General features: G+C 39.4%; 1 protein-coding gene across 2 annotated transcripts in view; it reads left to right on the top strand.

Annotated features, from left to right (window-relative positions):
- col14a1a (collagen, type XIV, alpha 1a) overlaps positions 1–25,364 on the top strand; it is a 129,287-nt gene extending 103,923 nt beyond the window's left edge. For both annotated transcript variants that reach the window (XM_074682658.1, XM_074682656.1), the window contains 11 exons: positions 2,192–2,287; positions 2,806–2,859; positions 6,936–6,989; positions 11,592–11,645; positions 11,747–11,818; positions 15,598–15,633; positions 16,582–16,648; positions 16,757–16,948; positions 20,937–21,014; positions 22,016–22,171; positions 25,226–25,364. In XM_074682658.1, the coding sequence (XP_074538759.1) occupies positions 2,192–2,287; positions 2,806–2,859; positions 6,936–6,989; positions 11,592–11,645; positions 11,747–11,818; positions 15,598–15,633; positions 16,582–16,648; positions 16,757–16,948; positions 20,937–21,014; positions 22,016–22,171; positions 25,226–25,254 (888 nt within the window). In that variant the 3' untranslated portion in view covers positions 25,255–25,364. The remainder of the gene's footprint in view (positions 1–2,191; positions 2,288–2,805; positions 2,860–6,935; positions 6,990–11,591; positions 11,646–11,746; positions 11,819–15,597; positions 15,634–16,581; positions 16,649–16,756; positions 16,949–20,936; positions 21,015–22,015; positions 22,172–25,225) is intronic.
- Positions 25,365–26,613: the final 1,249 nt, after the last annotated feature.

Below are 26,613 nucleotides of genomic sequence, written 5' to 3'. Positions count from 1 at the left end.
TCATGTGTGTCAAAGTTCACTTCAGTTTGAACTCCACATTCAGAAAAATGGGCAGGGTAGGTCCAACAGGAAATGAATACACAACACCCACCATGATAATGAGGGTGGGTCCACATGACAAGACAAGACCCACATTAAAAATTGGTTTTACTCATAATCTAAACATGCTGGCCCACACCTCTCCTCCAGAGACAGAACAGTCCCCATCCTGATTCTGAAAAAGGAAGAGGTTATGAGGTCTAAGGCATACGTCCTGTCTCAAACAAAGAGTCTTTAACAGAGGCCCACTCTATTCTTCAGACTGATTGTGAAGCTCTGTCAGGTGAAAAAAGTGGCCCTTTAGAAAACACTAGATTAACATTTTCCACAGTACGTCATCTTCCTTTTGCCCACAGTCTTAAGGCTGGCTCTTACTACAGCTGTTACTTGTGTCTTTTTAATAGATGCATTTCTAAAAATCCCTGTCCTGACTCTTAATGAAAGATTTGTAGAGTTTGCATCTGCTTTGGATTTACTCTGTTAGTCTGGTCCAAACTGTTACAAACCACCCAGCTGTGACTACCAATCTGAAGCCTGGTTCTGCTGGAAGCTTCTCAAGACTGAAATCCTATGATTGTAATTTAACCTTTTATCTTTGAAAGTAGCAGTAGGGGTCCAGTTATTTTTGCTCAGACACGCACAGCTGTCAGTCAAGAGCATGAGATTATTTATCTCAACCATATGACTCTGTTGAGTGACAGTGTATCGAGTGCTTTATTCGACGGCCCACCCAGATCTTAAAACATAGCACATTTTTCTCAAAGTTCCCAAAAATGAAACAAAGAAAGGACCAAACTTACACAACACTTTCTCAACTCAGGACATATGCGTCAAGTTTTGATGTGTTTAATAGTGTTGGTTTTGGAGTGAGATGTGGCTTTCTGTCCTTCTGGCGCTCACACACTGTACAGCACACATTTATATATTAATATTTGCCTGCCAGATCACACTCTTCTTTGTCAGCAGCATTCATACCTCAGTGGCTGCAGCCAAGTCTTATTTTAATAGTTGGATTATTCTGTTGTATGAGACAGATTTCTTCATCAGTTTGTAGATGTCATCAGTTTTAAGTCATTACTTGCTGTAGTGTAGGCATTTATATACAGGAACATAACTTCTAAAGATATTAAAATAAACTTTGAAGTGATGAACATCTTTTTTAAAAAAATATAAAAAACTACCTCAAGTAGTGGCGCACGGACATTAGGTTATTTATCATGAAGTTAAACATGACAACACATTTAATCCTCTGTTTATTTCTTTCTTCACTTCCTTCATGTACGTCAGATTTTAAGTTTGTTTTGATTGTGCACTAGGATCAAAAAGGCAGAGGGCCAATTTCTGTACGGTTGAACAGTAAAACAATAAATACAGACAGAGTGGGGATTTCTTTGGCTATGACTGCTGTTATGCCAACAAACCACAAATGCTGTGAATCAGTGGTGGTCTGCAGGAATTCATCAGTTTAATCTTTAAATCTGCAAGAACTGTGCGCAGCTTCGACACATTGGCCAAATGAGCCGTAACATCAATGCCACCTGATTAAAGAAAGAGGGATAAGTATACACACATGTATATACCATTAAAGAAGCAAAAGTCCCAGTAGAGCAAAGTCTTGAGCTTTATTTTAATTATAGATTTTAGGTAGTTGAACTATTTTTGAGGAACTTTTTATGGCACAAAAATAAGGTTGCTTCCTTTAAATAACTGCCTGAGTCACTTTTTCATATTTTCAGTATAAACAAAAAACTCAGCCATTTGTCATAAGGAGTTGATTAAGCAAAAAAAAAACCATTTTTGTTAAAAATGACCTAAGCAACTATTTTAAGAAGGTGACAGTATATATAGATTATATACTATATATGATTTGTCCCACAATCTGTCTCCTATGTAAGATTTCTTTTATTTCTCTGATAATCAAATGTACAAGCTACTGTATGTGCAACCTTGTCTTGAAAAGTCATTGAATAATGAAGATCTTACACAGCTGAGATTTGTTTCCTGAATATGTGGGAATGATGAGCTGATGAGTTTTCCTGGAGATCAAAAACCACAAGACAACACTTATTGTTATATATTCTGACTTATTTAATGGATTCACCCCTACTTCAGGACATGTGAAATAATGAAATCCGTTGTGATGTTTTCACAGGGACCTCAAGGGCCGATGGGAGAGGTTGGTTCTCCTGGGCCTTCAGGCCCACCTGGTCCTCAGGGACCTAGTGGTCTCTCTATCCAGGGGCCTCCGGTAAGACTTTGTGTGTGTGAATAATAAGGGTAGTTTATTGTCATATTTTTTGTTTCATAGAAAGTTACCAGCTTGTTTTCATTTTTAATATATTAGTATGAAATTACATCTTAATTTAGCTTTAATTTTAAATTTTAATACAGTAACTTATCTCCCAACAAAAGCAACTTTCTTACCTTAAACTGAAATGTGTTGCAGAAAATCAAGTTATTATTTCCCCAGATATCTGCTACATAAGGTTATGAGGGGGAGCATTAGTTACGATGAGGCCATTTGACTTTCACTGTCTGTGAGCAGGAGTGAAAGGCGACAAATTACGTGTGATCACTCTCAGAATCGTTCCAAACCTACAAACGGTTAAGTCTACCTCAGAGTGACTGTTGAAATAGTTCTGGGGTCTTGTGCTGCTCAGCTCAGCACCTTATTAAGATAACTGATGTTGGTTTTTCCAGTCCTTTGGCAGCTATCAGTGTGACCACTTGTCCAACTGAGATGTAATGACATTGTTTGTTTTTTAGGGAGCTGCTGGAGAGAAGGGGGAGAGAGGAGAGATTGGACCAGCTGGACCAATGGTGAGACAACATATCTCAAGAAAAAAGGACAGAGGGGAAGCGTGTGGTGATATCAACTCCAGTATTACAGAACAGGACCCAAAAGAGCAACTCTTTTTACACTCTGCCGGACATAAATTTTCCTGCTGGGATTTATTTCACAGTTTTGTGAAAGTGTTAGACCATGAGAGTGAGAGCGGAGGGGTGAGGAGGAAAGGTAGCAGTGAATATATGTGTGTGGGGGAATGTGGGGAGGCGGTCGGCTTTGTTGCTGACTCCCACACTTGGGTTTACACAAACACAGAGCCTTTTAATGAAATCATTGAGATGTGAATAATCATTACCAGCATCTCCATTATTGGGCAGTGAACCAACCAGAGGTGATGCTGAATTAATCAAACAGTTTACTACAGGGAGCTGTGGACATCAGCAAGGACAGACTCAATTATAATAATAAATTTTATTTGCATAGCTCTATCAAACAAGACATGCATGCCGCTCCACTGGGTTGTGGAACTTGGGATCAGAGCAGGATACAAGATTTAGAAGTTAAAGTCCACCAGGAAAATGAGACATTACGCAATGTTTGTTTTGGTTTTTTGGTTCTACACAAGAGTACAAAATAGCAGGAATCAAACAGCATGTGTGTTCATGTAAGAAACCAGGTGATGTCTGATGTGAATCAAAGTGAGCAGAAAATGTTCTGAAGTGCAGTTTAACAAAAAAAATCGCAAGAAGCAAAAGCAAGCAATTACCTAAGTGCTCATTACCTTTGCAAATTACAGTGTTTGAAATCCGTCAAATTCCCTTTTTTGCTTCAACAGCGGTGACACTGAGGTTGATTAAATGAGCGCTTAAGTTTCATAAAATAATTCCCTGATCTTAAATAGAGCACTGACAAAGAGTGTTCAGTGCAAACAGGTTGAGAATTATTCCCCCTGTAGTTGAATTTTTGTAAAATGTGAATTATTAACACTGCAATATTAGAAAAACAAAGTGTTTTTGTCTTTTCTGTCTTAAGTCTGGATCTGAAAATGCTTCATTTGAAAAGCCATTGGAAAGCTAACTCTCTATCCCTAGTCAAAAACAAAAAGACCATCCCATCATAATTAATACTTTGCAGAGCAAGATAAAAGGCCAAAGAAAGGATGAAATAAGGCTTTGGACAACAATAATGAAGTCCAAAAACCTTCTAAAGGTCACCTGTATGAGTGTTTATGGCTGATCTATGAAAGCTAGATTTCTTTCAAAAATGTAAACATAGTTTCAGCTTCTTTACAAGAGCTTCAATCTGCGCTTTGAAATCAATATTTTCATTTAACAAAATTATATCAGATAACACTTTTTGAGCTGATTCTTAATTTGTTAAAGTAGTAACCTTGTCTCATGAGGAGAGAGCGACCACTCAGAGAGCTCACCAGAGAGCTGCAACACCTCCTGATGCAGCACTATCTGCTCTCCCACTGCCTGCATAGTCCTATTAATAAAAGCTGGCAGCGCTGCCCTGTGCCGCACTATGTTACCGGGTAATAATGCGTTTTGTCAGAGAGAGGGATATGAATGGGTGTGTGCTTTTCTGGGTATGTATGTGTGTGTGTGTGTGTGTGTGTGTGTGTGTGTGTGTGTGTGTGTGTGTGTGTGTGTGTGTGTGTGGCTCAGCGGGGGAATATTGTAGCTTCCAGGGCCCTCTTGTAATATACGAGGGACCACAGAGAATATCACAACTCTAAAACATCAATTACCTTTTCCTGTTTCCTTGCCTCTACCCCACCCCCCCCCCACCCCCCATCTCTGTCTCTCTCTTTCCCCATCTCTTGCTGCAGTAAATATCATGTAACCTTGTCATCACCATCCCCTCCACCTCTTTCTTGATTTGACAGTGAAAAATGCAGCAGGGATGAACAGCTGAGTGTGTGTTTGTGTTTATGTATCTCTGTGTTTCATTCTGTTTATCAGTGGTTGTGTTTTTGGGCCATAATTTCTTGTTTTGTCAGAGAAAGGATATAGATCGTGTGTGCAGATGTATACTCTGTACTTTGTGGCCCTTTTTATTCCTCTCTACTGTGCAAAAAAGTGTGTGTGTGTGTGTGTGTGTGTGTGTGTGTGTGTGTGTGTGTGTGTGTGTGTGTGTGTGTGTGTGTGTGTGTGTGTGTGTGTGTGTGTGTGTGTGTGTGTGTTCTGCAGTAAAGCAATCCCAAGGCTGATGTGTTAGATTAGAGTCACTCTCACCCTTTGATTCTTATTCATGTCTTTAGCCTCGTCACCCAAGTCCTGCTGTAGAGACCGCAGGAGTCATAACTTGTTTACTGGCATAAAATAACAAAGCAAAAGTGCTGACAAATTTCATCTGCTGTGATATGCATCTGCATAATGTTTTACAACAGAAAGCAGTATAATGTTTAAGTTGTTGACAAGCATGATAATAATAATAATAATAGGGACAGCTGTCTGAAAGTATGTGAATCAAATATGCTACAAACTTGAGTCTGCTATGAAAAAGGTGGGCTTTAAGGCAGCGCATGCTTCTGCAGTTGCTCTTTGGCCTCAGCTGTTAAGTTTAACTTAATAAGATGTTCCTCATTTGGGTGCTGGCGGCAGCACCCAAATGTTATTTCAGCCTATGTAAAGATCAAACAAAAAATTATTTATGGGTTTACAAAGCTGAAACTTTATTCACATGAACTTACAAGTTTGGGTTGTTTTTTTTAATAATTATTCCTCTTCAGCTTAATTTTAATAAATTTATAGAATAGAATAGAACTTTATTGTAATTGTAACAAGTACAACAAAATTGATGCTACTCTGCCCTCTGGTGTTCCCTCTGTTGCTAGGTTAGCACAGCTAGCTCGTCCACCTTATTGGAGATAGATCTTACGTTCCCAATAACGATGGATGGAAGGACAGGTCCATGTCCTCATTTCTTAGCTCATACCTGAGAACCAGCACCCCCCCCCATTCAAAGTAATGATCCACTCCAAATACAAAGATTACGAAAAAGAGACGAAAAGGTTACAAGGGACGGACAAGGAAGAGAGAGCTGCTGCAAAAGCCAGCCATAGCCAACAGGGCAGCGCCTAGCAAATTTCATTGATTCAAATTTCATTCATTTCATAACTTCATTCTTGAAATCTCAAATTCTTTGTTTATTTATTTGTTTATTTAAATTCATGTATATAACAAGTAGTTATTGCTTGGAGCAGAGCCCTGAAAAACCCTGTAACATGTTAAAGTACTTTCTCACTGCAGCTGCAGTGGCTTTCTGTACTGTTCCCCATACATGTGTGTGTGTCTGTGTGTGTTGGAGTGTACATGTGTGAAAGCAGCAGGAGGGATATTATTGCCAGCGTCACAGGAGAATGCACATCAGCCAACATCTAAACAGCGGCACCTCATTAATCACTCACGGCCCGTCCTCTCCGACCCCGTCCTGTAATTTGTAGAACCTTTAACAGCGTTAACTGTCCTGTTTTATGAGCTCTGCACTAATACTGAAGTGTGGAGATAAATCACCTCAACACTTAATCCATGACTGTATTTTGGACCCAGCTGTGTGCACTGACCTGCTGAGAGGTGAATGAAGGGTAAATGGGGCGGGAGATGGAGCTCAGCAGGGTAGCGTACTGGTACAGGGACATACCTCTGCTCCCTGAGGGTTAGAGGTTGGCTCTTTCCACAAATCAAATTTATGTCTAATGCTGTCAAAGCACTGTTGAGCAAGACAGAAAACCCTGATCTGTTTGACCTTTGGTTGAGTGTGTGTGCATTTTAATCACTTTTAGAAAAAGGACAATGTTTGATATATTGCAGGTAATCTGTCCAATGAAATACCTTTGGAAATGTCAAGTTTTGCCCTACAATAGACTTTAATGAATGAATAAATGAGATGGATCCACTAGACAAAACTCATCTTAAGAAAAAGCAGCTTGTCATTACTGAGAATAAGTGAATTTATTTTTCATTACCTTCACAAAAAGTTCACATCAGCTACTTGAATGCCACATTTTTCCATGCGTATCTGTACATAATCTTTAATGATGTGCTATATCCTTTTATCCACTTGTGAAATGGATTCAAATCTGTGTTCGTGTTTTGTTTAGGGTGTTTCTGGAGGCCAGGGCTCAGCTGGTAGAGATGGCCCCCCAGGACCCAGGGTAAGTTGATAAACAAACATCACTCCTTGTCTCTGTGACTTTAAGAATATGTCTTCGCCAGTTTGACAAAAAAGAAATAGTGTAACGTCTTGACATCCCACTAGATATGCGTAAAGAAGAACAGTAGTGTGTATAACACATTACTCTATGAGCCAAATCCTCCAGCCAGTTAACAGTCACATTTAATCGTCACAGACTGCCATTATTGTCAGATACTGTTTATAGATATTCATTGTCAATTTTTTTTAAGTGCTGATACAACTTTTCTGTAATAAATGCATGCAGCAGGCTGGAAGGTGAATGTAGTATATGATATCATTTTACTAATCCCCAGATGATACACAGCAAAAGGACATCTAAAAGTCACCAAAAGAACGACAAAATTAGAAATTGTTTTGTTTCACACTTGAGAAATTCTTAGTCCTCTGCAAGTCCAGGTGATCTGTGTACATGTAATGTCTGTTCTTATACACTGGGAGTCTTATTAAGGTAAATTCTTGTGTTAAGTACAACAATTAGTCTTATTTCCAAAGTTTTAGTTTTTCACAACTGTTGGTGAAGCTGAGAACTCCACAGGTTCTAATGTCTCGTACATCACATTTTAAATACACAGAAAGTGTCGGTAACAAGTTTCTTGCTTATTCTGAAAATTTGTCATAAAGAGGGCACAGAGGGCGCACTCGTTGCGGGACACAACAACAGTGATGGTTGCTTGTTGACTTGTTTGTTTGTTTTTGTTTTTGTTTTTGTTTTTGTTTTTTTTTTTCATTTGAAACGATCGACCACAACAGGGACACTAACCAAGACGCAACAGAAGTTCTTTACACCAAAGTTTTAATTTAGATACTTCCTGTTCTTCATCTGCTTGATGTTGTTACTCCAGCTATTCCTAGTTTTTTAAACTTTCTTGTGATAAGTGACGCACTCCTGACTTTTTCATTTATTTGTTTATGTAAGAGGAGGGGATAAAAACAAGCTTCTGGGTTATAAATTTAAAGCTTAAAGACACAGTACTGTACTTTTCCAGCGTTGTGGGTCTTAATGTGCAGCTGTGTTGTCTGTTCTGTTTTATGTCTTTATAAAACATACAAGTCTTCCTTTGATTGTAGAAAACCCCCTCCTGAAGATCCCATTCATAAAAGCTCAGTGTCACCAGGTGGCTGACAGAGGAGTCAGGCCTTATAATACCCAACAGGGCTGTAAATTCCAAAACTATTACGCAGTTGGGGAGCGTAATGTGTCGGCAAGCAGACAGAGGAGGTTTTTATCCAAACCCGTGACATGATAACAGAAGAGGTTTGTCCTGGCCTGGCTCCTGTGAGGTGAAACAATGGACACATCATCCATCTGCTGTCTGTTTGTTGGCTGACAGGCCATCATTCCTGCTGTTATAGTCTGTACAAGATGTAATGTGTAGTTTTGAGGCCTGTCATGTGGTTTCCTTCAGGTCATTGGTATGTTGGCTTACATTTCTTCTTGTGCTGCCAGATAGGTTTGGAGATCGTGAACTTTTGGCAGCAAAACCATGAACTCAAATTCTGTTTCGGTTTTTACAAGTCCCATAAAAACATATAACAACTGAAAAATGACACCTGGGCCAAATTCTCCAATGTCTTGCAAGAACTTGGTTTCTGACTGTTTTTTTTTTTCCTTTTTTTTTCTTTTAAAAGGATTAAGCTTTAGTATTTCTGAAGATTTTGTCACAATGGAGACACATTCATGTGTATTATTACATTTTTAACCAAATATCATTGTATCTGTCCAACAGGGACTTTTCGCAATAATATGTAAGGGTAATGATAACTGATACCAAAAGTAAAAGACTGTGTCTCCTTTTGAAGCCACAAAGTGATTCAGTCAGAAAACTTTTGGGTTTCTGGTTACGACGTTTTAACACTGCCTCATTAGAAAGCTGTGCAGTTATTGAGTGTAGTCAGTGAAATTAGTAATCATGGAGCACTTTAAGCTGATTTAAACAGGATGCACGTTCACTGTTTATAACCCTGATAATGATGGTCAGACTCAAGCTACGTGTATCAAATTGCTACAGATCTTCTGTGTTTTCTCTGATGGTAAAAACCATGTAGAGATAAAACAGTGGGTATGTCTGGTGAAATGACAAAGAGATAATTGTACTGCAGACACTGTGCACTACAGGAAACATCTCCAAGCTTTTATGTCTTCAAAATAACATCTGCGTCACACTCAGATGTCTACAGCAGAGAGAGCTCAGTCTATTTTTTACGTCTCTTTTGTTTTCAGCTGATGCGATAAAAGCTGTTAGAAAGTAGCTGCGGTGAATACCCACAAGAATCAATTCTCAAGAGTTTATCGATGCAACAGTAATTTCTGCCACATTCATTCATTTCACAGCGATACTGAAAGGAGAATGTCGCCACAAAAAAAAGGATGATATTGATTCACAATGCTGCGCTTTTAACAGGAGGTTGATCCAGCAACAAGTCCTTTATCATCCAACTCAGACTGATCAGAAAAAATCTGGCTTAGTGTGAAGAAAGAACAAATCTGTCCATAAACAGTACAGCAGCAGCCAGTTAGATAAGGTGAAACCACAGAGACTGTCTCCTGGTATTTGTCTGCATCATCGAGATGGATGGATAAAGGAAAGCTATAAATCTTTATTTTGTCATAGTTGCTTCCTCTTCAGAACTATTCAGAACTTTTTCGACTAGGGAACAAACACTAGGGATCATTTCTTTCCCCTCTGCAATACCAAGCTTATGAGAAATGTGGGCACTCCTGTCACCAAAAGACCACAACAAACAGAAGAGGAAAAAAAAAACATTGTTTCATCTCACAACTGGTGTTTAAGATAGTGAAAACTTGTGAACTCTCCAACAATGAGAATTTTCCATCACAGTTTGTCCAAACTCTCAAAATTCAAGAGACAGTTTTGGATTATATTTAACAAGCATGCTGACAAATTCCAAATTAAATCACTTAAATAAATATTTTAAACTCTTGTGGGACTATGAGCCTGTTGTACTGTAGCTCTGGAGACATTTTAATAAACCTGACTCCTGTGAGAGGCCAGAAGGCCACATTTCTTATTTAAGTTATGAGAGCAAAACAGTTATTTAGACAGAATTGGTATCTTTTCTGTGCCACCAGGTTGACTTTTAGCCCAGTGTCACCTCCAAAGCTGGTTTGCTACAGAGTGGGAAATGTTTTTTAACCTTTGTTTGTGCTCAGACAGGGATTTATTTTATTCCCAACTAGCTTATTCTCAGTTTTAGAGGATTTAAAAGAGAGTAGCGTGTGACATTGTGGGGAACTAAAACCTCCTCCAGAGTCCTGTTAGTTGATTTACCAGGACGAGTGTTTTCACTGCGGACACTGCAGTGACACTCACAGAGGAGCTTCATGAAGCCATGTCCTGGCTCATCTTTTTAGAGAAGAAGTAAAAGAAAACCTGGAGATTGTTTGTTTTTTGGGTAAATTTGCCTTGGAGATTTTAACCAAGCATGATCCATTACTGGGAACTTTCCTGATCAAATGTTGGCAGTCTCTCTTTAATTTACTAAACGGGTTAGAAGAAATCTGTACAAGAAAATCACAGCACATGTCCAGAGTACATGTAAAGGCAACAGAGAAAAATCATGGTGTAGTGTTTTAGTGCTTCTTTCAAGTTATTTAATACATTTTATATTCTAACATCTAGCATCATTGTGTTCTCAACTCTCAGTTTTGAAGTGGTTTTATTGTTTTAATTCATGGCTTCTACTCTCAGTTTAAAAGGAATGGATCATGTTGAAAATGAATCAGTCTCCACAAAATAACTCCAGACATCCAAAGCTAGAATGAAAGGATCAGCTGAACTCCAAGTAAAGTTGTTTTCCAGAACAATCTGATGCTGAGTTCAGCTTCCATCAAGTGTATTATTATCAGCTCTGAATTTGGTCAATCTGAGCTACCCATAAATAACGTGGAGCCGCGATCATGTTATTATATATCATATTATTTAATATAATACATTGATGAAAAAATACCCTCTATATTGACATCAGGTTGAATGTTTTCTTCAAACCTCAGTGTCATGGAGAAGACATTAAATGATGAGGAGACAACCTAAATGGCCTCACGACGATGAGGGAGGCACCTGTGTTTTGACTAAAGGGAAGCAAATCCTAAAGGTTTTGGTTGGAGTAAGTTACAGATATTTTGGTTGGACAGCAACCAGTACAAGCAGATTCAACAGCCTCTGAGTCAGTTTGTGTTTGCTCTACTCTGTATTAAATCAAAGACAACCAGGAGTACCTAAGGTTTTGTTTAAAGACTTGATTTTAAAAAATCATGACTTCATTTGGACAAAAGTTATTTTTCATTCATTTTATTCTTGCATTTTTTTTAATTTTGCCTCACTTGATAGGACACTGGATTGAGTCTGAAACAAGAAGGACAGTGTGTGTTAACATGCAGCAAAGGATAAAGAGTTGAAAGGGTTGAAACTGCTGCAGTGAGGAGTGTGTCTCTGTAAGCTGGACACTTTACTGCTTCCATAAAAAAGGGAACTTGAACCCTGATTTTGAGAGAGAAACATCATTTTAAACACTCAGTTGTTTTTTTTTTTGTGTCCCTCAGGGTCTGCCAGGTAATAATGGACCACAGGGTCAGCGAGGACCTCCTGGGCCCGTGGTAAGACATCTTACTTGTTAACCTTAGCATCAATTTGTCTGATTGATCGGTCTGATTAATAACCTGACCCTGCTTTTTGTCAATGTCCCCTTCCCTTTCAGGGGGCCCCGGGAGCACCAGGAGCTCCAGGACCCGGTGGTTCAGCAGGTTCTCCAGGAGATCAAGGACTTCCTGTGAGTTAAAACTTTGGGTCATTTTGTCTGAGATAAAATTTATTCACAATAGAAGCACCAGGATAAGTAATGTAATTTGCAGGCTTGAAAAATAGCTTCACAGTTTTAGTGTCACTGTGACCTGACCTGAACTTCATTAACTAACCTACTTATAAGCCCAGACTGCTCCTGAGAGGCCTGTGGTGTGGACTGTAAACTCGCCTCAGATGTTCTTCCTCCTCTCTGGAGAGTATGACATAATTTATCCAAATTAACAAGGAGGACATGACCTCTCCACTACCGCCTCCTCCTCCTGCTGCTGCTACTGATTTCTTCACTTCAGATTTCTTCCATAGTACTTCTTAACAGTTCGCAGAGAACTGAAAATAAATACCACAGCTCGACCCTAGGTTTCATTAAGTGAAAGATTTATTTAAATATAGATAATGTTGTGATTCAGTTCCAGCGCTGACAGGGGGCGTATATTTTGTGGGTTTTTTGTTGACAATCATTCTCTGATCATCCCTCTAAGTGGTAACAGCCTGTTAGCGTTAAACTCACCCCTCATGACGACAAACCCTTCATTTAGTCATAAGTTAGTATCTCTAAAAGGACTGGGCTTATTTGAAGATTAAAAAACAAATCCTGTGGCACTTACCTCATCCTTTTAGAAATGATAAATTACAGACCGAGTGAGATTTGGTTAAGCCATGCAAAAGAAGAAGAAAGATGTGAAAGTGACACGACACACGCACAGAAAAGGATGCAGAGGAGAGGATGTTTGGTTCCAAACTGTGTGTAATGCTAACAGGAACAGATGATTCTGTGGTGGTGGTGACGGCTAATCTTGTCTCAGGTCAGCTCTGCAGGCCAGCAGCAAAGTGCAGCTCAGAGCAGGAGAGCCATAAATCACTAAACAACACTCTCTCTACACACACACGCTCACGCACACACACAAACAGATATACACAAAAAATGCAGTCAGAGATCACATCTGTTTCATCTCTCTCACCACTTGAATATATGCACAGGCAGCAAACACAAACAGGAAAAGACAAATAGAAAAATCAGATCTCACTTTCCTGACTGATAATCTCCAAACTTTGAGATTCAAACTTTACTTCCACATTAGATTACTGATTCAGTCCCTGTTCTGCCCCTTTGACCCTTCACCAGGTCTCCACTGCAGGAGAAAATTTCTCTTTCTCAAGAAGAATATTTTATCTGAGATTCATATCTCCAGAGAAATTAAGTGTTTTTTTCGCCGTCCCACAGGCACAGAAACCTTGTGAAAGTCACACCTATGAGAACTGTTTTGAGGTGGACTTCAAAGTGCAGCAGCACATCTATCCCACTGTTCTCAGAAATGTGTCAAAGGATGGTAGAACTGTGCCATCAGAGTTAAGATGGATGTGAAAGAAGCAGAGTTGAGGCACCTACAGCTCTGTTTTCTCTCTTAAGCTTGTGTCTTTGTAGTAGATGTGAAGGAGTTCAGCGTTGGGGTTGATATAATTCAACTGGAAATGTTATGCTCTACCTATCAAGATAAATATTCATTGAACTGAGATATCCATGAGGAATTCTTCAACTGGCTATGAAACAGGCTGAATTTAATAGCTAACTTTTTATATGACCTACAAAAGAAAACCAGAGCATCAGCTAGAGGACAGACGTTATCTGTGGAGTTTGTGAAACATCTGTACGGCTTCCATGAGATTGGATTCAAAACAGTTTGCAGAACACTAACAGAAATCACTCTTTTTATTTTGTAACAGGAAAATTTTAGGGTGAAGTTGAGGTTTTCGATCAATTCTGCTGGTGTTTCTTAATCCTGTATGTCATGCATGCAGTGGTGATTGCTCTAAGTCTGCATGGGAAGCTCAGCTTCCCCTAAACCGTCCCCAAAAAAGTGGTGATATGTACTACTCATTGACAAAATATGTGTTAGAATTCCTTCATCTTTTGTTCAGAATCAGCTACCTATCACAGGTGACTGGATCGACCTCCTTCTCATTCATCCCCGCAGCGTCTCAGCGCTTTAACACAGTCAACACGCCTATTGGACACTCAGCGTCTCCGGGGTCTATGAGGCAGTGGGCTGGCCTGGACGCTGGGCCTCTGCATGACGATTGGATGATTTTGCAAAGGCCGAATCCCTTTTTGATTGACAGTGAAATGAGCCAGTCAGCGATCTTGAAGTATAAACCTCCACCGGAGCATCTTCTTAGTTGTTCTGGACTGATCCGAAGGCTTTATCGATCCCCAGCGAGTTTACCTTTCTTAAAACGACGAGCGTTGAGAGAACACTGGTAAAATACCTGAAAAAAACACCTGGTTGGTACAAGGGTACAGGGTCACAGATCATTTTCTTGAAAAGGAAAGGAGGGTAGAATTTACGTTTAAATAAATAAACAAATTTATGATGTAGGTCAGAAAAAAAATGAGCTTCCCCTCCTTGACTGACCAGCAGTCGCCAGTGCATACATGTTAATGTAACACTTTAGAGATGAACACAGTGTGTGTGTGTGTGTGTGTGTGTGTGTGTGTGTGTGTGTGTGTGTGTGTGTGTGTGTGTGTGTGTGTGTGTGTGTTTGTGTGTGTGTGTGTGTGTGTGTGTGTGTGTGTGTGTGTGTGTGTGTGTGTGTGTGTGTGTGTGTGTTTGTGTGTGTGTGTGTGTCCTTAACAAAAGTTTATTCAAGATGTAGATTAACAGTTCATCCACCTGGGCGTCTTATGATTTAGTCTTCGCTTGTTGGGAAACTGACTTTTTTGCCAGTTTTAAATGAAATGAGAAACAATGTTCTTGTGACTCTTAAATCAGTTCACAGTGAGGTGCTCTGCAAGTAAAACAAAATACTAGTTCCAGCAGAGTATGAAATGTAAAATGTTTTGAGTGAAAAAACATTGCCTCTGCCTTGGTAAGACTTTCTTTTGTAGGGCACCGGGGGGAAGATATTTCTAATATGATAAATAAATTAGATTTTGGTAAGTGATACTCCTGTCTCTTTGAAGTCCAGGTATTTTTCTTGGCTCCTGCACCGTTTGATTTGGTTTTTCCATGTCTCCCTGATAAGACAGTTGACATTTGTATGCCCAGAACAACCCAAGAGGAGATCTAGACAGACACAGAGGAGGTCTAAAAGAGGACTTTTATTGTAGAGTCCTGCTCTCCAATTCAACAGCTGTGTCAAATGTTGGCACTGGCTTTCTATCATCTGCAGTATAATATGCCAGCCCTGCGTAAACGCTTTTTCTATCCACCCTTTTTCTTGAACCAGTTCACACAAAAGCACACAGACAGCCTGTGGTCAAGGGCATTTTTTCCCCCAAGATAAACAAGCTTTATTCAAAAGCTCGAACAGCACCAGAGTGATATTTATCATATCAGCACATACCTCTGCGGCCAGGGAAGACATGTCTTTTATTTGCCTCTGGATTATGATGCGTTACACAGTGATACGTATTTACAGGCTTTATGCGCTTGGCAGGTTTTGTGTGGATGTGTGTGCTGTGATCAGATATGCATCTGTACACTTTACAGTGTTGGCAGTCCCCGAAAGCAAACTCATCCAAGGCACAGAACTGGCTCTCTGTTGGTGGCCACACAAGCTTATGAGTGTGTGTATGTGTGTGTGTGTGTGTGTGTGTGTGTGTGTGTGTGTGTGTGTGTGTGTGTGTGTGTGTGTGTGTGTGTGTGTGTGTGTGTGTGTTGCGCATGATGAAGACAACAGGTAATGTTATTTTCATGTATGTGTGCACTTGTCTCTTCAGATGTTTATTCTCCCCCTTCTATTTTCTAGGGTCCTGCTGGTACAAAAGGAGACAAGGGAGAAAGAGTAAGTTCTCTGCTTCAACACTGGTTGGAGCAAATGAAGAGTTAGGATTAGGATTAGGCACTAATTTGCAGAAAAAGATACCATTTTATCAAAATGTAACACTCACACAGTTACCTACTTATGAAGACAACAAAATAACATTCAAGTTCATGTCAATTTTTATTCTTTATGTTGGTTAAAAACATCAAGATTTTCTCCCTCAATTACTTCCTGGGCCTTTTTTGGAGGAAATGATAGACATGTTCATGGTCGAAGTGGCAGAAGAACAGAATCTATGTTTTTGCTGACGCAGCATTTGGGACATTGCTGCAGAGGGCTTGTGAGAGATGCAACTTGCCAGCTGAAATCAACCCGTGATTCCTGTTTCCACATCATTTACTGACTGTTAGGGACATTTGTACCTCAGTGCTTTGGACTTTGGTTGGAAAATGCAGAATGGAGGTCAACAGAGAAGAAGAATGGCGGGATTTTCTAATCTGTGTTGTAAATTTTATGCGTTGGCTCCATTGTGAATAAATCAGGTTAAAATCTTGTTTGCATTATGTAGTCCAGTACCACAGATTAAACCGTTTACTTACTTATCTTTCTTTTTAAATTTAGTGTTAGCATCATACAATTAAAACTCATGGCAATTAGCATCATTTTTAAAAATGGTTTAATCACTGTGAAACTAGCAACTCCTTCACAGCCACGGGTTCTTTTACACATCTGTATTCTTGGGTCACGTTGTTCTCCAAAGTAAAAAGTACAAAATTTGTGTTTTAAGAGTTCTGAGAAACTCTTAAACAGGCTTAAACCAGCAATTACAATTCACTTCTAATCCTTACTGCAGAAAAGATATAGGGTTTAGAAAGATTTTCTACCAGGCCAATGCAAATACAGGGTGTTCAAGACTGGGAATTTGAGTATCGTTGGTATCAGACTGAGAGCTCTGTGTTTGCTCTGCAGGGAGATGTGCAATCCCAAGCGGCTGTGCGAGCCATCGCACGGCAAGTGTGTGAGCAGCTCATCCAGAGTGAGTCACCATTCAGTGTTCACTTCAACAACAACAACAACACATTAGTGGGTACAATTTCCTCTGACCTGTCCCTGTCAAGCCATTTTCTCCTGTTTTTTCGTGCAGGCCATTTGTCTCGCTATAACACCATACTAAACCAGATACCCGCCCAGTCTTCAGTGTCGGTTCGAACAGTACCTGGACCACCTGGAGAGCCGGGTAGAAGAGGACCTCCAGGACCTCAGGGGGAACAAGGCTCACCAGGCAGACCAGGCTTCCCTGGTACCAGCGGCATGAACGGACGGCCAGGAGACAGAGGTGAGGGATGGAGAGCTTTATGAGAATAGACAGTTGTAGGATGCATAGAACAGGTGAAGAAGGACATACAGGGAAAATATACGCTGCTATTTTAATACATGTTTATCATACTCTCCTGGTACTATACAGACTGAACAGAACTCATCATGAGTCCTTTTCTGTTTGAGCTGTGTCTAGACACTCTGACTACATGCTATTATTCATATTAGCAGCAGAGAGAGCAAAGAGCCTGTATAAGATGTATCCAGCAGGTGAAAGTCCAATCTGAAAATAGGCTGTCGAGGGAAAATGTGGAAAAAAATGATATAAAATACAAAGAAAGTGCTGGTTGAGAAAAACACAGCCTATATGCAGCCTGTAGGTTTTGTTTTTGTCTGGTATTCATGTTTATGAAACATTTTATGCCTTTATGTAGAGCTGACAGATATACTAAAGGAGCAATGAGGTTTGGCAGCCAAACAAGTGTGAAGCTGCTTTTAAACAAAGTATATTTTGTTTTATAGTCCACTACTTCCAGGAGAAAGACAACAAGATGCCACAACATTAGGTTTTTTTTTCAGGGCTCCCAAATAACAACAGATAAGACTTTAACAAATATTTGTTTAGTAAAATTGGAAGTGACAAAGTGAAGTTACAAGACCTGTTTTGATTGGCTCAAGGCTTGATGTTCTGCCAGCTAATATCTTTTTAACACTTCAACTAAACTGTCAGGGGTCAAGTTGCATTGTGGGTAGTGTATGCTCCAGGTTTGATAAGCAGGGCCTTCCTGGTTCCAACAGTGTTATATTATGTTTAGCTGAATCCCTTAACTGATGATGTCTCTACATTTGTTGATGAACGTACTGATGCAATCATTAGACCATTTTTTAAAAACATAGCTTGAAATTTTACTTAATAAATGTTATATAAAAGTCACAGTGGTGCCTTATTCTGCTCTGTTGCTGTGTTACTGATGAGTCACATCAGCAGTTATTTGGATAAAGAAAGTCACTCAGTGTGACTTTACTGAACCTTTGTGTGTAATAGAGATGAGTGGTTGTTAAATAATCAAAGTCATTACTGTATAAAATGTTGTTTTTTTGACTTGGGCTTTTATTCTGCAAAGAAACTGGAGTGAACAACACAATCCCTGGCTGAACTTGGAGCTGGAAACTTTTCTGCTTGTTTGCTGCTTTTCTTAGTTCTAGTCTGCTGTCTGTCTGACTCATAGTGAGGTTCAGTCCAGGCATGAAGACAGTAACTCCAGTATAGATGAGGTCATTCCCCTCGCCACGAGACCTCAGAGCAGCAGCAGCCTTTATGAGCCTCCGTCTTCATCATTTAAACACGCACAGCTCAGGCAAGAGTCTGTGCACATAGAGGATGAGGAAAGCTGAGAGCTGTCAGGAAATGTCAGGCATGGTTACCTCCTTCTTGGCAGTTTAGATGTTCTGATACTCCCAAAAACGTTTATGACCACACACGTACATAGGCTTTTTATTGTGAATTGAAACCAGAGTTGAATAAACAGTTAAAAAAGATTTATTACGGATTTAACTTGAGATTATCTTAAGGTGCCAAGAAAAAGAAAAATGCTGAGATGCAATATGCAAATTAAGCATCATAAATATAGCCAGCACTGACTAAAATAACTCCTGTTCATTCGCTAAGACTGATTTTTTGCCCCGATTTATTCTTACGGTGTGTGACAGTTTTAGACTCAATATTTCAGCTGCAGACCTCACAGTACGGGGATTATAAAAACAGTTGGGAAAACATGAATAAGAGCAATAACCAGAGGTAGTTTTTCACCGCGCAAATGCAACAGAGTAAAGGCTTTCATGTTCGCTTCATTCACTTTGGTCTACACTTGTCACGTATAAAATCGTACAGGTTGGAAAAGTTTCCCACTCATCTCTCACTGTCAGCTCACAGAGCTCTACGATTAAGCAAACTGTTGACCAGCAGGCAGAGTATTTTACAAACTTGTTTGCTTCTCATTTGTCTCTGACAGCCTGTGCCCTCCCATTCAGACAATTTCAGGCAGCCAGGTTAGAAACTACGTGGCTGCATATTCACCACAGAAAACGTTTTATTTTTGCATTTGAATTCAAACCCTTGCTTAAAAAACAACTAGGGCATGATGTAAACAGCTAAAAATACCATTCTGGGACTTTAAAGATATTTTCTCCTTTGTCTCAGCGTGCTAACTTCCCTTTTCCTGATGCAGTTGATTAAGACAGTTGTAAAAGCAGCAGGATAGAAAATCTGCGGATCACTACTTTTACGTCAGTTCAGTGTTATTAGAGCTTTCGAGGAATATTCCATTTGGTCATTCAAACAGCTGCAGAGCTGGACAGAAGCTTGTGGCTGACTCTGGTGTTGTACTACATGTTATCAGATGAATCATCCAGTCAATTTATTCAGCACATGTTCTTCCAAAATGATGGTAGAAATCTGTCAAGTCCCATATTTTGCTCCTTCTCTCCAGTTAAATATGGATTATTGATGTCTTCATGAAATGGTAGTAACATGTTTTGGTCCAAAAAGCCAATAAATCAAGCACAGCAGCATTGTTTCCAGGCTCTCATAGCCCCTCTGTTCAGAGCGCTCTGACTTAGTGGGCGTGGCCTTCATATGGAAATGAGCCATTGCTGATACCGCCCTGCTCTTCTACATCACTGAGAGCGGCGCCACAAGCTCAGAGTGCACAATGTTTAGAAAACGGCGAAGCTCGTTTACCGTAACATCACAGGCTAAAACAACAGGCTAACTGCAGTTAAAGTTAGCATCCTGAAGCTAACACAGAGACAGGGGAGACACTGAGGAAAAGCTCTTACATCTGCTCCACAGCACACATCATTTAAAATACTCACATTTCCAGGGTCTGAGGTTTGTTGGTGGGTGGTTGGTAATGCACCTGGATTCAGGACCAGTCTATTTACTAGCCCTCTGTTGTACTGTCCAAAGTTGGAAAAACAGTCGGCCGTGAAGTGACTTGCACACACATGCACAGTTTAACTGAGTGTAGCTGGCACATTTCCTTCATAAATTAACTTTAGCCACTTAGTCTTGTCTTCTTCCGAGATGGGAAGCTTGTGCATGGAACTATGTGGCTGTTTACAGCCAAAAACAGAGCAGAGCAGCAGGGAGGGGAGTGGGTGGGGAGGGGGTTCGTGGGTATCTGCTCCCGTGGACCAATCAGGTCAGACTTGCTCCTGATTGGTCAAAAAGGGAATAGCTGACGTCGGCAAATCCCCAAAACTTAAATAGCTTGTTTTAGGTCAGGATTTTACATTCACAAGCACTACTAAGTACAGGTTTTGTCAATAAATATTACATTTTGTGGGCTGGAGGAAAGCTAAAGACCCACAAATTTCACTAAAAGGCTCAATTAAGTGATTTTTGCATAATATGGGACCTTTAAAATCAACATCACAAGTACATTTTAAGCATCCTGGATTCAAAGTCCTGCTTTTATCGAGGATAACTTTTAACTACAACTGTGTTTTAATTGTATGTAACTTGTGTCACCTGTCAAATTCTAAGCTTTGTCTTCTTAATTCCACCTAAAAGTGTTCATATGTCATTGAACGTATTTAAAGTCACCCAAAAGGGTAACACAATGAATGAGAGTTCAGAGATTTACAAATAAATTGAACACAAAGCTGTTCTGTTTGTCATAAAAAGCTTATATATAATTTTGCTGTCTCCTTTTCTGACATTTATTTTACCTGAGAACATTTGAGAGATGTTTTAAGAAAGTAGCTCTCCGTGAGTGAGTTAACAATAACTAAGTACACCAATTCCCTATGAAATGTAGCAATCCAATTGTATTCAGCAGAAAGTGAAACTATTTACAACTAAAAAACTGTACTTGAGTATCAATACTTTAAATCCCAAAGTGTAAAGAGACCTCTAATGAGCCACATAAGACTGTACCAACACAAGGCAAAGTGAGATCTGATTTTGTGTTTTATGCAGATTTCTTTGAATTGTGTGTTTCCAGGTCTGCCAGGAGAGAAAGGGGAGAGGGGGAGCCAAGGTGTTGGGAGTCAAGGACCTCGAGGACCACCTGGACCTCCAGGTAAGATGAAGTCAAGGTAGTCCTTGATTGCTTAGAACAACTGCGTCAGTATGCTTTAATCAAACTGCTGAAAAATAAGAAATGAAAATATGTGCTTTAGATTTTATAACTTGTTATTTCTATACTTGAGCCTGAGCTTCTGGCTGTTTGGTTCTTCCGTTTACTTTCCATTCCACCAAACCAAGTAAGTTAATGAATAAATATCAAAACAAAAGAACAGCACAAAGATTTTTTTGTGGATCTGTTTCCCTCTCATTGTCAAACTGTCCATGTGAGAGAATGAAGCAGATGTTTCAGACCGTGGATACGATTCGCTGTATTGATTTTTTTTTTATGCTGTGTTGAGTTGTGAGGTTTTTGCTCTAAAAATATGTCAGTGCTGGAGTTTTTTTGTGCTTTTTTGCTTTGTGATCAATACTCACAGAACAAGCTCCCAAAACTACTTCATAATTCAGTAAGTGTAAAAGAAAAATCTGAAAACTTAAATACACTGCGAGAAGAGAGGAAAGAACATGAGAGAGCTCTCTGTCCTCGTCCGCTGTGCTTTGGTGAAATATTTGTGGGATAGTAATTTTTGCTCTTGGCAAATGGCAGTCCCCTCAAAATATTGATTTCATATTTCTGGCGGCTGCTGAAGTGAGTCCTGATGGAGCGGTTTCTCTAGTGTAAACAGAAAATAGAAGCCGCTGGCAAAGTTTCAGCGCGCACTGTGTAAGTCCTGCTCCTGCCTTCAGGACATCCACCATCATCTTTCTCATCTGGAAGTGACAATCATGCCTCTTCTTCTGCATGTTGTTGCTGCAGCACAGAGGGAGTTAGAGGAGATAGTGTCAGTGCAATGACAGGATGTTTTTTTTTTCCATTTATTTTTCTCTCTTCTTCTTTTCCTTCATCCCCACTCATCAGGTGCAAGATCGCCAGAGACCTGTTTACTAAATATATACTGATGACCGACTTTTGTATTCACTCTTCTTTAACATAAACCTGTCATCCTCCTGCAGGTCTGCCTGGTGAAGGACGGACAGGCAGCCAGGGCCCTGCAGGTCGACCTGGTAACCCAGGAACTCCTGGGCGACCGGGTAATCCAGGGAGCACAGGACCAACAGGACCACCCGGATACTGTGACCAGAACTCCTGTTTGGGGTACAATGTGGGAGGTAACATCATTTAACCTATTTCTAACAATTAATCACCCTTTATTTATTCAGCGCAACATCACAACAAATGTTTTCTCAGGACACTTTCCAAAAACATAAGCAGGCTGACAAGAGTCCTATCTTATATGAACCCGCCATAAGAGGAAAACTTTGAAACATTTAGAAAGTTACTTAGCTATTTCTAAGCACTAATAACACTTAAACCAACACTCAAATGGCTTTGATGTTAAAACTGCACATTTAACAAATATCTACCACTGGAAATTAAGTGATGTATACAATCCATCACAATAAAATAAACATAAATTGTTTGTTGACCTATCTGTATTAGGGTAGACAAACAAACAATTTCCATCACTTTGCCAGCTTTGTTTACAGTGGCCGCTTATAACAGGACCTAGAGCATGATCAGCATAAAAGTGCTTCATGTAAACACTTAATGTTGGTCAAAACTTGTCAAACTTGTTTTATTTAGATGAAATCAGTGATGCATGAGCACACACTTTTTAATGGAATCAGTTTATTTAGGAAAATAAAAACAGAAAAGTTGGAAGCTGTAATCAAAACTAAAACTTTAAAACTAACTGTAAACTGTGATTCAGTAATGCTAGTAGTATAGTATGATTTAGGTTGGCAAGCTTTTTTTCGGATCATATGTGATGGTCAGCAAGGTTAAAAGATATTTTTACTTCAATGTAAAATTTGAAAAACAAAGAAGCAGGAATGATCAGGAGACCCCTGTTAATAAACTAGGAGAACCTCTTTTCTGTTTTAAAACTTCAATTTTTTTATATTTACACTACAGGAGTAGATGGAAAAAACTTCAAGGGTATAAAAGTTCAGGTTTAGTACTCACAGTTACAGACACTGAACATTATTGGTCAGAATTTGGCAATAGGAACAAAATAACATTTTGACTGGAATATTTTCCCAAAAGTAATCAAAACACTCAAAAAAGTCCAGACTTCACAGGAAATTTGGTGCTGTTAGTTTTGACCTTTTTGTTCAGAGTTGTTTTTGTAGCAGCTCAGAATAAACTTCTCTGTCATGTTCCCTTTGGTTCAAAGTAAACATCCTAAAATAAAAATGTTTCCTTTTAAATTTCTGCTCATTCAGTGGCACGAATCGTTTGAAGAGTCTCACCCTGCCCAGTCTTTCCATCTTGTAAACCATCTTTTATTTGTATCAGACATTGAAATACAGCCTTGACAGTGACTGCCGGCTCTGAGGTAGTTATTGTTCTCGTAAAGCTCTCAGAGAATTGGAGAGTAATCAGGATTTTATGGTTGTTCCACTGTGAAATTTTTACATTTGTGTCCTTACTGATGGATTAAGAAGTTAGCTGTGTCACTGACCGAGCTGTTTGTCTGTATTTAGATCTAATAAAATATACTGCTACACACACACACACACACACACACACACACACACACACACACACTAGACATGTTTGAGTACTCACTCTGATGAGAACCTTCAGGAGTTAATGTGCCTGTTCTCTCAGCTCGGACATCACAAATCTACTCCTCAGACCAGCCGTCTTGTTGAAATATCATCCTCTTAAAGTAGCTCAAGTTTGAGACATTACTTCATCCATCAAATCAGTTTTTTTTCATCTTTATAGATTCCAGTCAAAATGTTTTTTTCTGATTTTGTGCCTAAGAAGTTTACTTGTGTTCTCAACCAAATTCAAGTTCAACTTTCTTGGCAACTTAAAATAAAAGTATTAGCAGACACTTTGTACAGTGTTTCCACTTCCACAGCTGTTATATCTGACCTTAAATATGGAGTTGTGTCTTTTAGAAGGAAAGCTTAGTTTAAAAGCACTTTCTTTTAACCAAATCTGTTGTCAGTTTAACTTTCTGTGTTATGTTTAAAGCTGTGTGAGCAGAGAGTTTGGTCCACCATAGTTGAATCAAAGGCTGTTGAAGCTGAGAAAGCTGAGACTTCAAACAGGGTCAGACATTCATGAAGGGATGCAAAATAACTTAAAGGTTACATTACCGTGTGAATCACTCTTTCCACTACCTCATTTTAAGAGATACTGTTACTTTCCATTGACATTAAACTAAGCTCGGCTGAATCCAGACGAAGCAATACTTAGATATGAATGTTTACGTGCCATTATAAATGTTGATACCATTATTATAAAAGTGTGTTGATATCTTCAGCATTGTTCTTTAAGAAGCAACTGAAGTGAGAATTAGCTTATTTTTACAGGTGAGACTCAAGAAAAGAAAAGGAAGACACCCTGGCTTTTAGTCCCCAAAAAGTCTGACTTTGAACTGATAACCTGAGTTTACTTATTCACATTTTTAAGTTTTCATTTAACTGAAGAGATACAACGTGTAAATCCACGACCATTGGAGATGCTTTAACAACAGACTTTTAAAACTTCTGGACAGTGCCCGGCTAACTAACTCGCTTTGTTTTACATTTCAGCTTACCTGCTTTATTTGCTGTCTGATTTTTATTGGCAACACTCACTCATTCAAGCAGCTAAAATCATGCAAATATCTCAAATTCTGGTACCATTTCAGGTGTTTTAATTTACTCAGTATGAAAGTCTTATACAGCAGTTATTTTTTTGATGGATGGAGAAATAGTCCGAAACCTATCATAATTTAATAACTAGGTCATTGTTTTTTAGTTCTCTAAACCAAATGTATTGAAAATAATGTGTTTATGTTGACTCTATCATCTCTTAATGAGTGAAGAAGTCAGGTGCTATTTCTTGTTTGTTTCAGTAAACTCACTGTGCATGTTTCTCCTGGTGAACCCTCTCTGTGCCTCTGTTTTCTGTGTGAGAAATCTGTATTTGCACTTTCTTTTGCACAGAAAGAGGAATAGAGATCTGACACGTTTCACTCTTTTCAAACATAAAATTTGAATGTCTCTTATTATGAGCTACATTTATGAGAAGCTGGTTGTTTGGTCAGTGCAGTTTGGGAGGTTAAAGTCTTAGGTGTCGTTGGGTTTTCATCTTGATACGAGGTAACATCTTGTTTTTCGACTGTTTCTCCCCCTCCCTCTCTCTTCCTTTTCTAACTGAAGTTCAACAGGACTTTCGAAATGATTACTGAAGAGTATTCTCCAACCATCCTCCTCTCCTCCTCCTCCTCCTGCCCCCTCCAAGCGCTGTACATACATCTGTAAACTGAAAGATTTGATAAATTATTCTTTGAGCCTCCTTATTTTAGGAGGAAGATGACATCTCCTAACCTCCTGATCCCTACGGCAACGTTTTCTGTTCATTAGTTTCTTCAAAAGCTCTATTTTTCTGATTGCTCTTGAAGCAAATTCCACTTTTGTAAAATCTCTTGCTTTACAGCCCTCAAACGGCCAGGGAGTTTTAATTTGGCCTTGTAGAAGTTAAAAACAAGGCACCTCCTTAATGAAGCAAGTGTTGTAAAGCTACTTCTTGCCCTCATTTTGGTCTGTTTTAGTTTCTTTTTAGAAACCTCACCTGCCTTTCAGTTTTCCACTCACAATGCTCTGTGATTCTTTTTATGAATAGGAGCTGCATTCATTTCCACTCTCTGTTAGCTTAACAGCATTGGAATGCTAATCTAGCTGTTTTCATCCATCGACAGTCTCAGAGACAAAAATGGATTAGTTCCCCTTCTTCCCAAGATGAACAAAACCCCAATAATGCTGCTGTGATGATGATCACCAGCACTGATCCGGTCTCCTTCTAACAGTTATTTCTGCTCACAAAGCTTCGCTGCAGCAGCCTCACTTGAAGCTCAAATCTGTTCTAATCTCTTCTTTGAAAGCCTGATGAATCAGCTAAATTGCGCTGAATTACTTTGATGCTGATTGGCTGCTCTCCTTACTAAACTATGCCTGTATCTGAGTGTCGTGTACACTGTTCACTGGGCAGAAAAATCTTAATTTCAGTCTTGTGTTGACCCAGTTGTGAGGCTTAATCTGGGGAGAAAAACGCAGAAACAGGCAATGTTGGGTTGAAACAATTCTTCAGTTTTATTAACCCACTTTCTTATTACCGCACAATCTTTTTTACACTGTTAAGGCACTTGAATATGCCTCTCTAATACTTAATCTACTTGCTTTATAACCTTTTAATAGCATGTCCTCTTTAACTGCTTCTGTTGTGGAATCTAAGGGCATTGTAATCCCTAAAATTGAGCCCTAACAGTGCTCCAGTTTAGCTCAGTTAGTAGGGTGTGTGTCTCGTATTGGGAGGCCGACACCTCACTGCAGCAGCTTTGGGTTTAACTGCTGTCCTCTGCCATTTGCTGCATGTCATCCCTGCTCTATCTTTCCCATAAGTCCTGTCTCTCCGCAGCTGTCCGGTCAAATCAGAGGCAAAATGGCCTTTAAATAATCTCTAAAAATGCCTTAATGTTGCTCCATGCTCAGCCGTGTTGGTGGTGGTTTGATGTTTGCTGTAATGATCCCCAACCTTCACCCAAACTGAC

This window comes from Halichoeres trimaculatus, unplaced genomic scaffold (assembly GCF_033239565.1).
Source record: "Halichoeres trimaculatus isolate MK-OKI-2021-1 unplaced genomic scaffold, fHalTri1.1 fHalTri1_scaffold_12, whole genome shotgun sequence".
NCBI classification, from domain to species: domain Eukaryota; kingdom Metazoa; phylum Chordata; class Actinopteri; order Labriformes; family Labridae; genus Halichoeres; species Halichoeres trimaculatus.
Note: the sequence above shows the minus strand (reverse complement) of the source record. Positions and strands in the feature narration are given on the sequence as shown.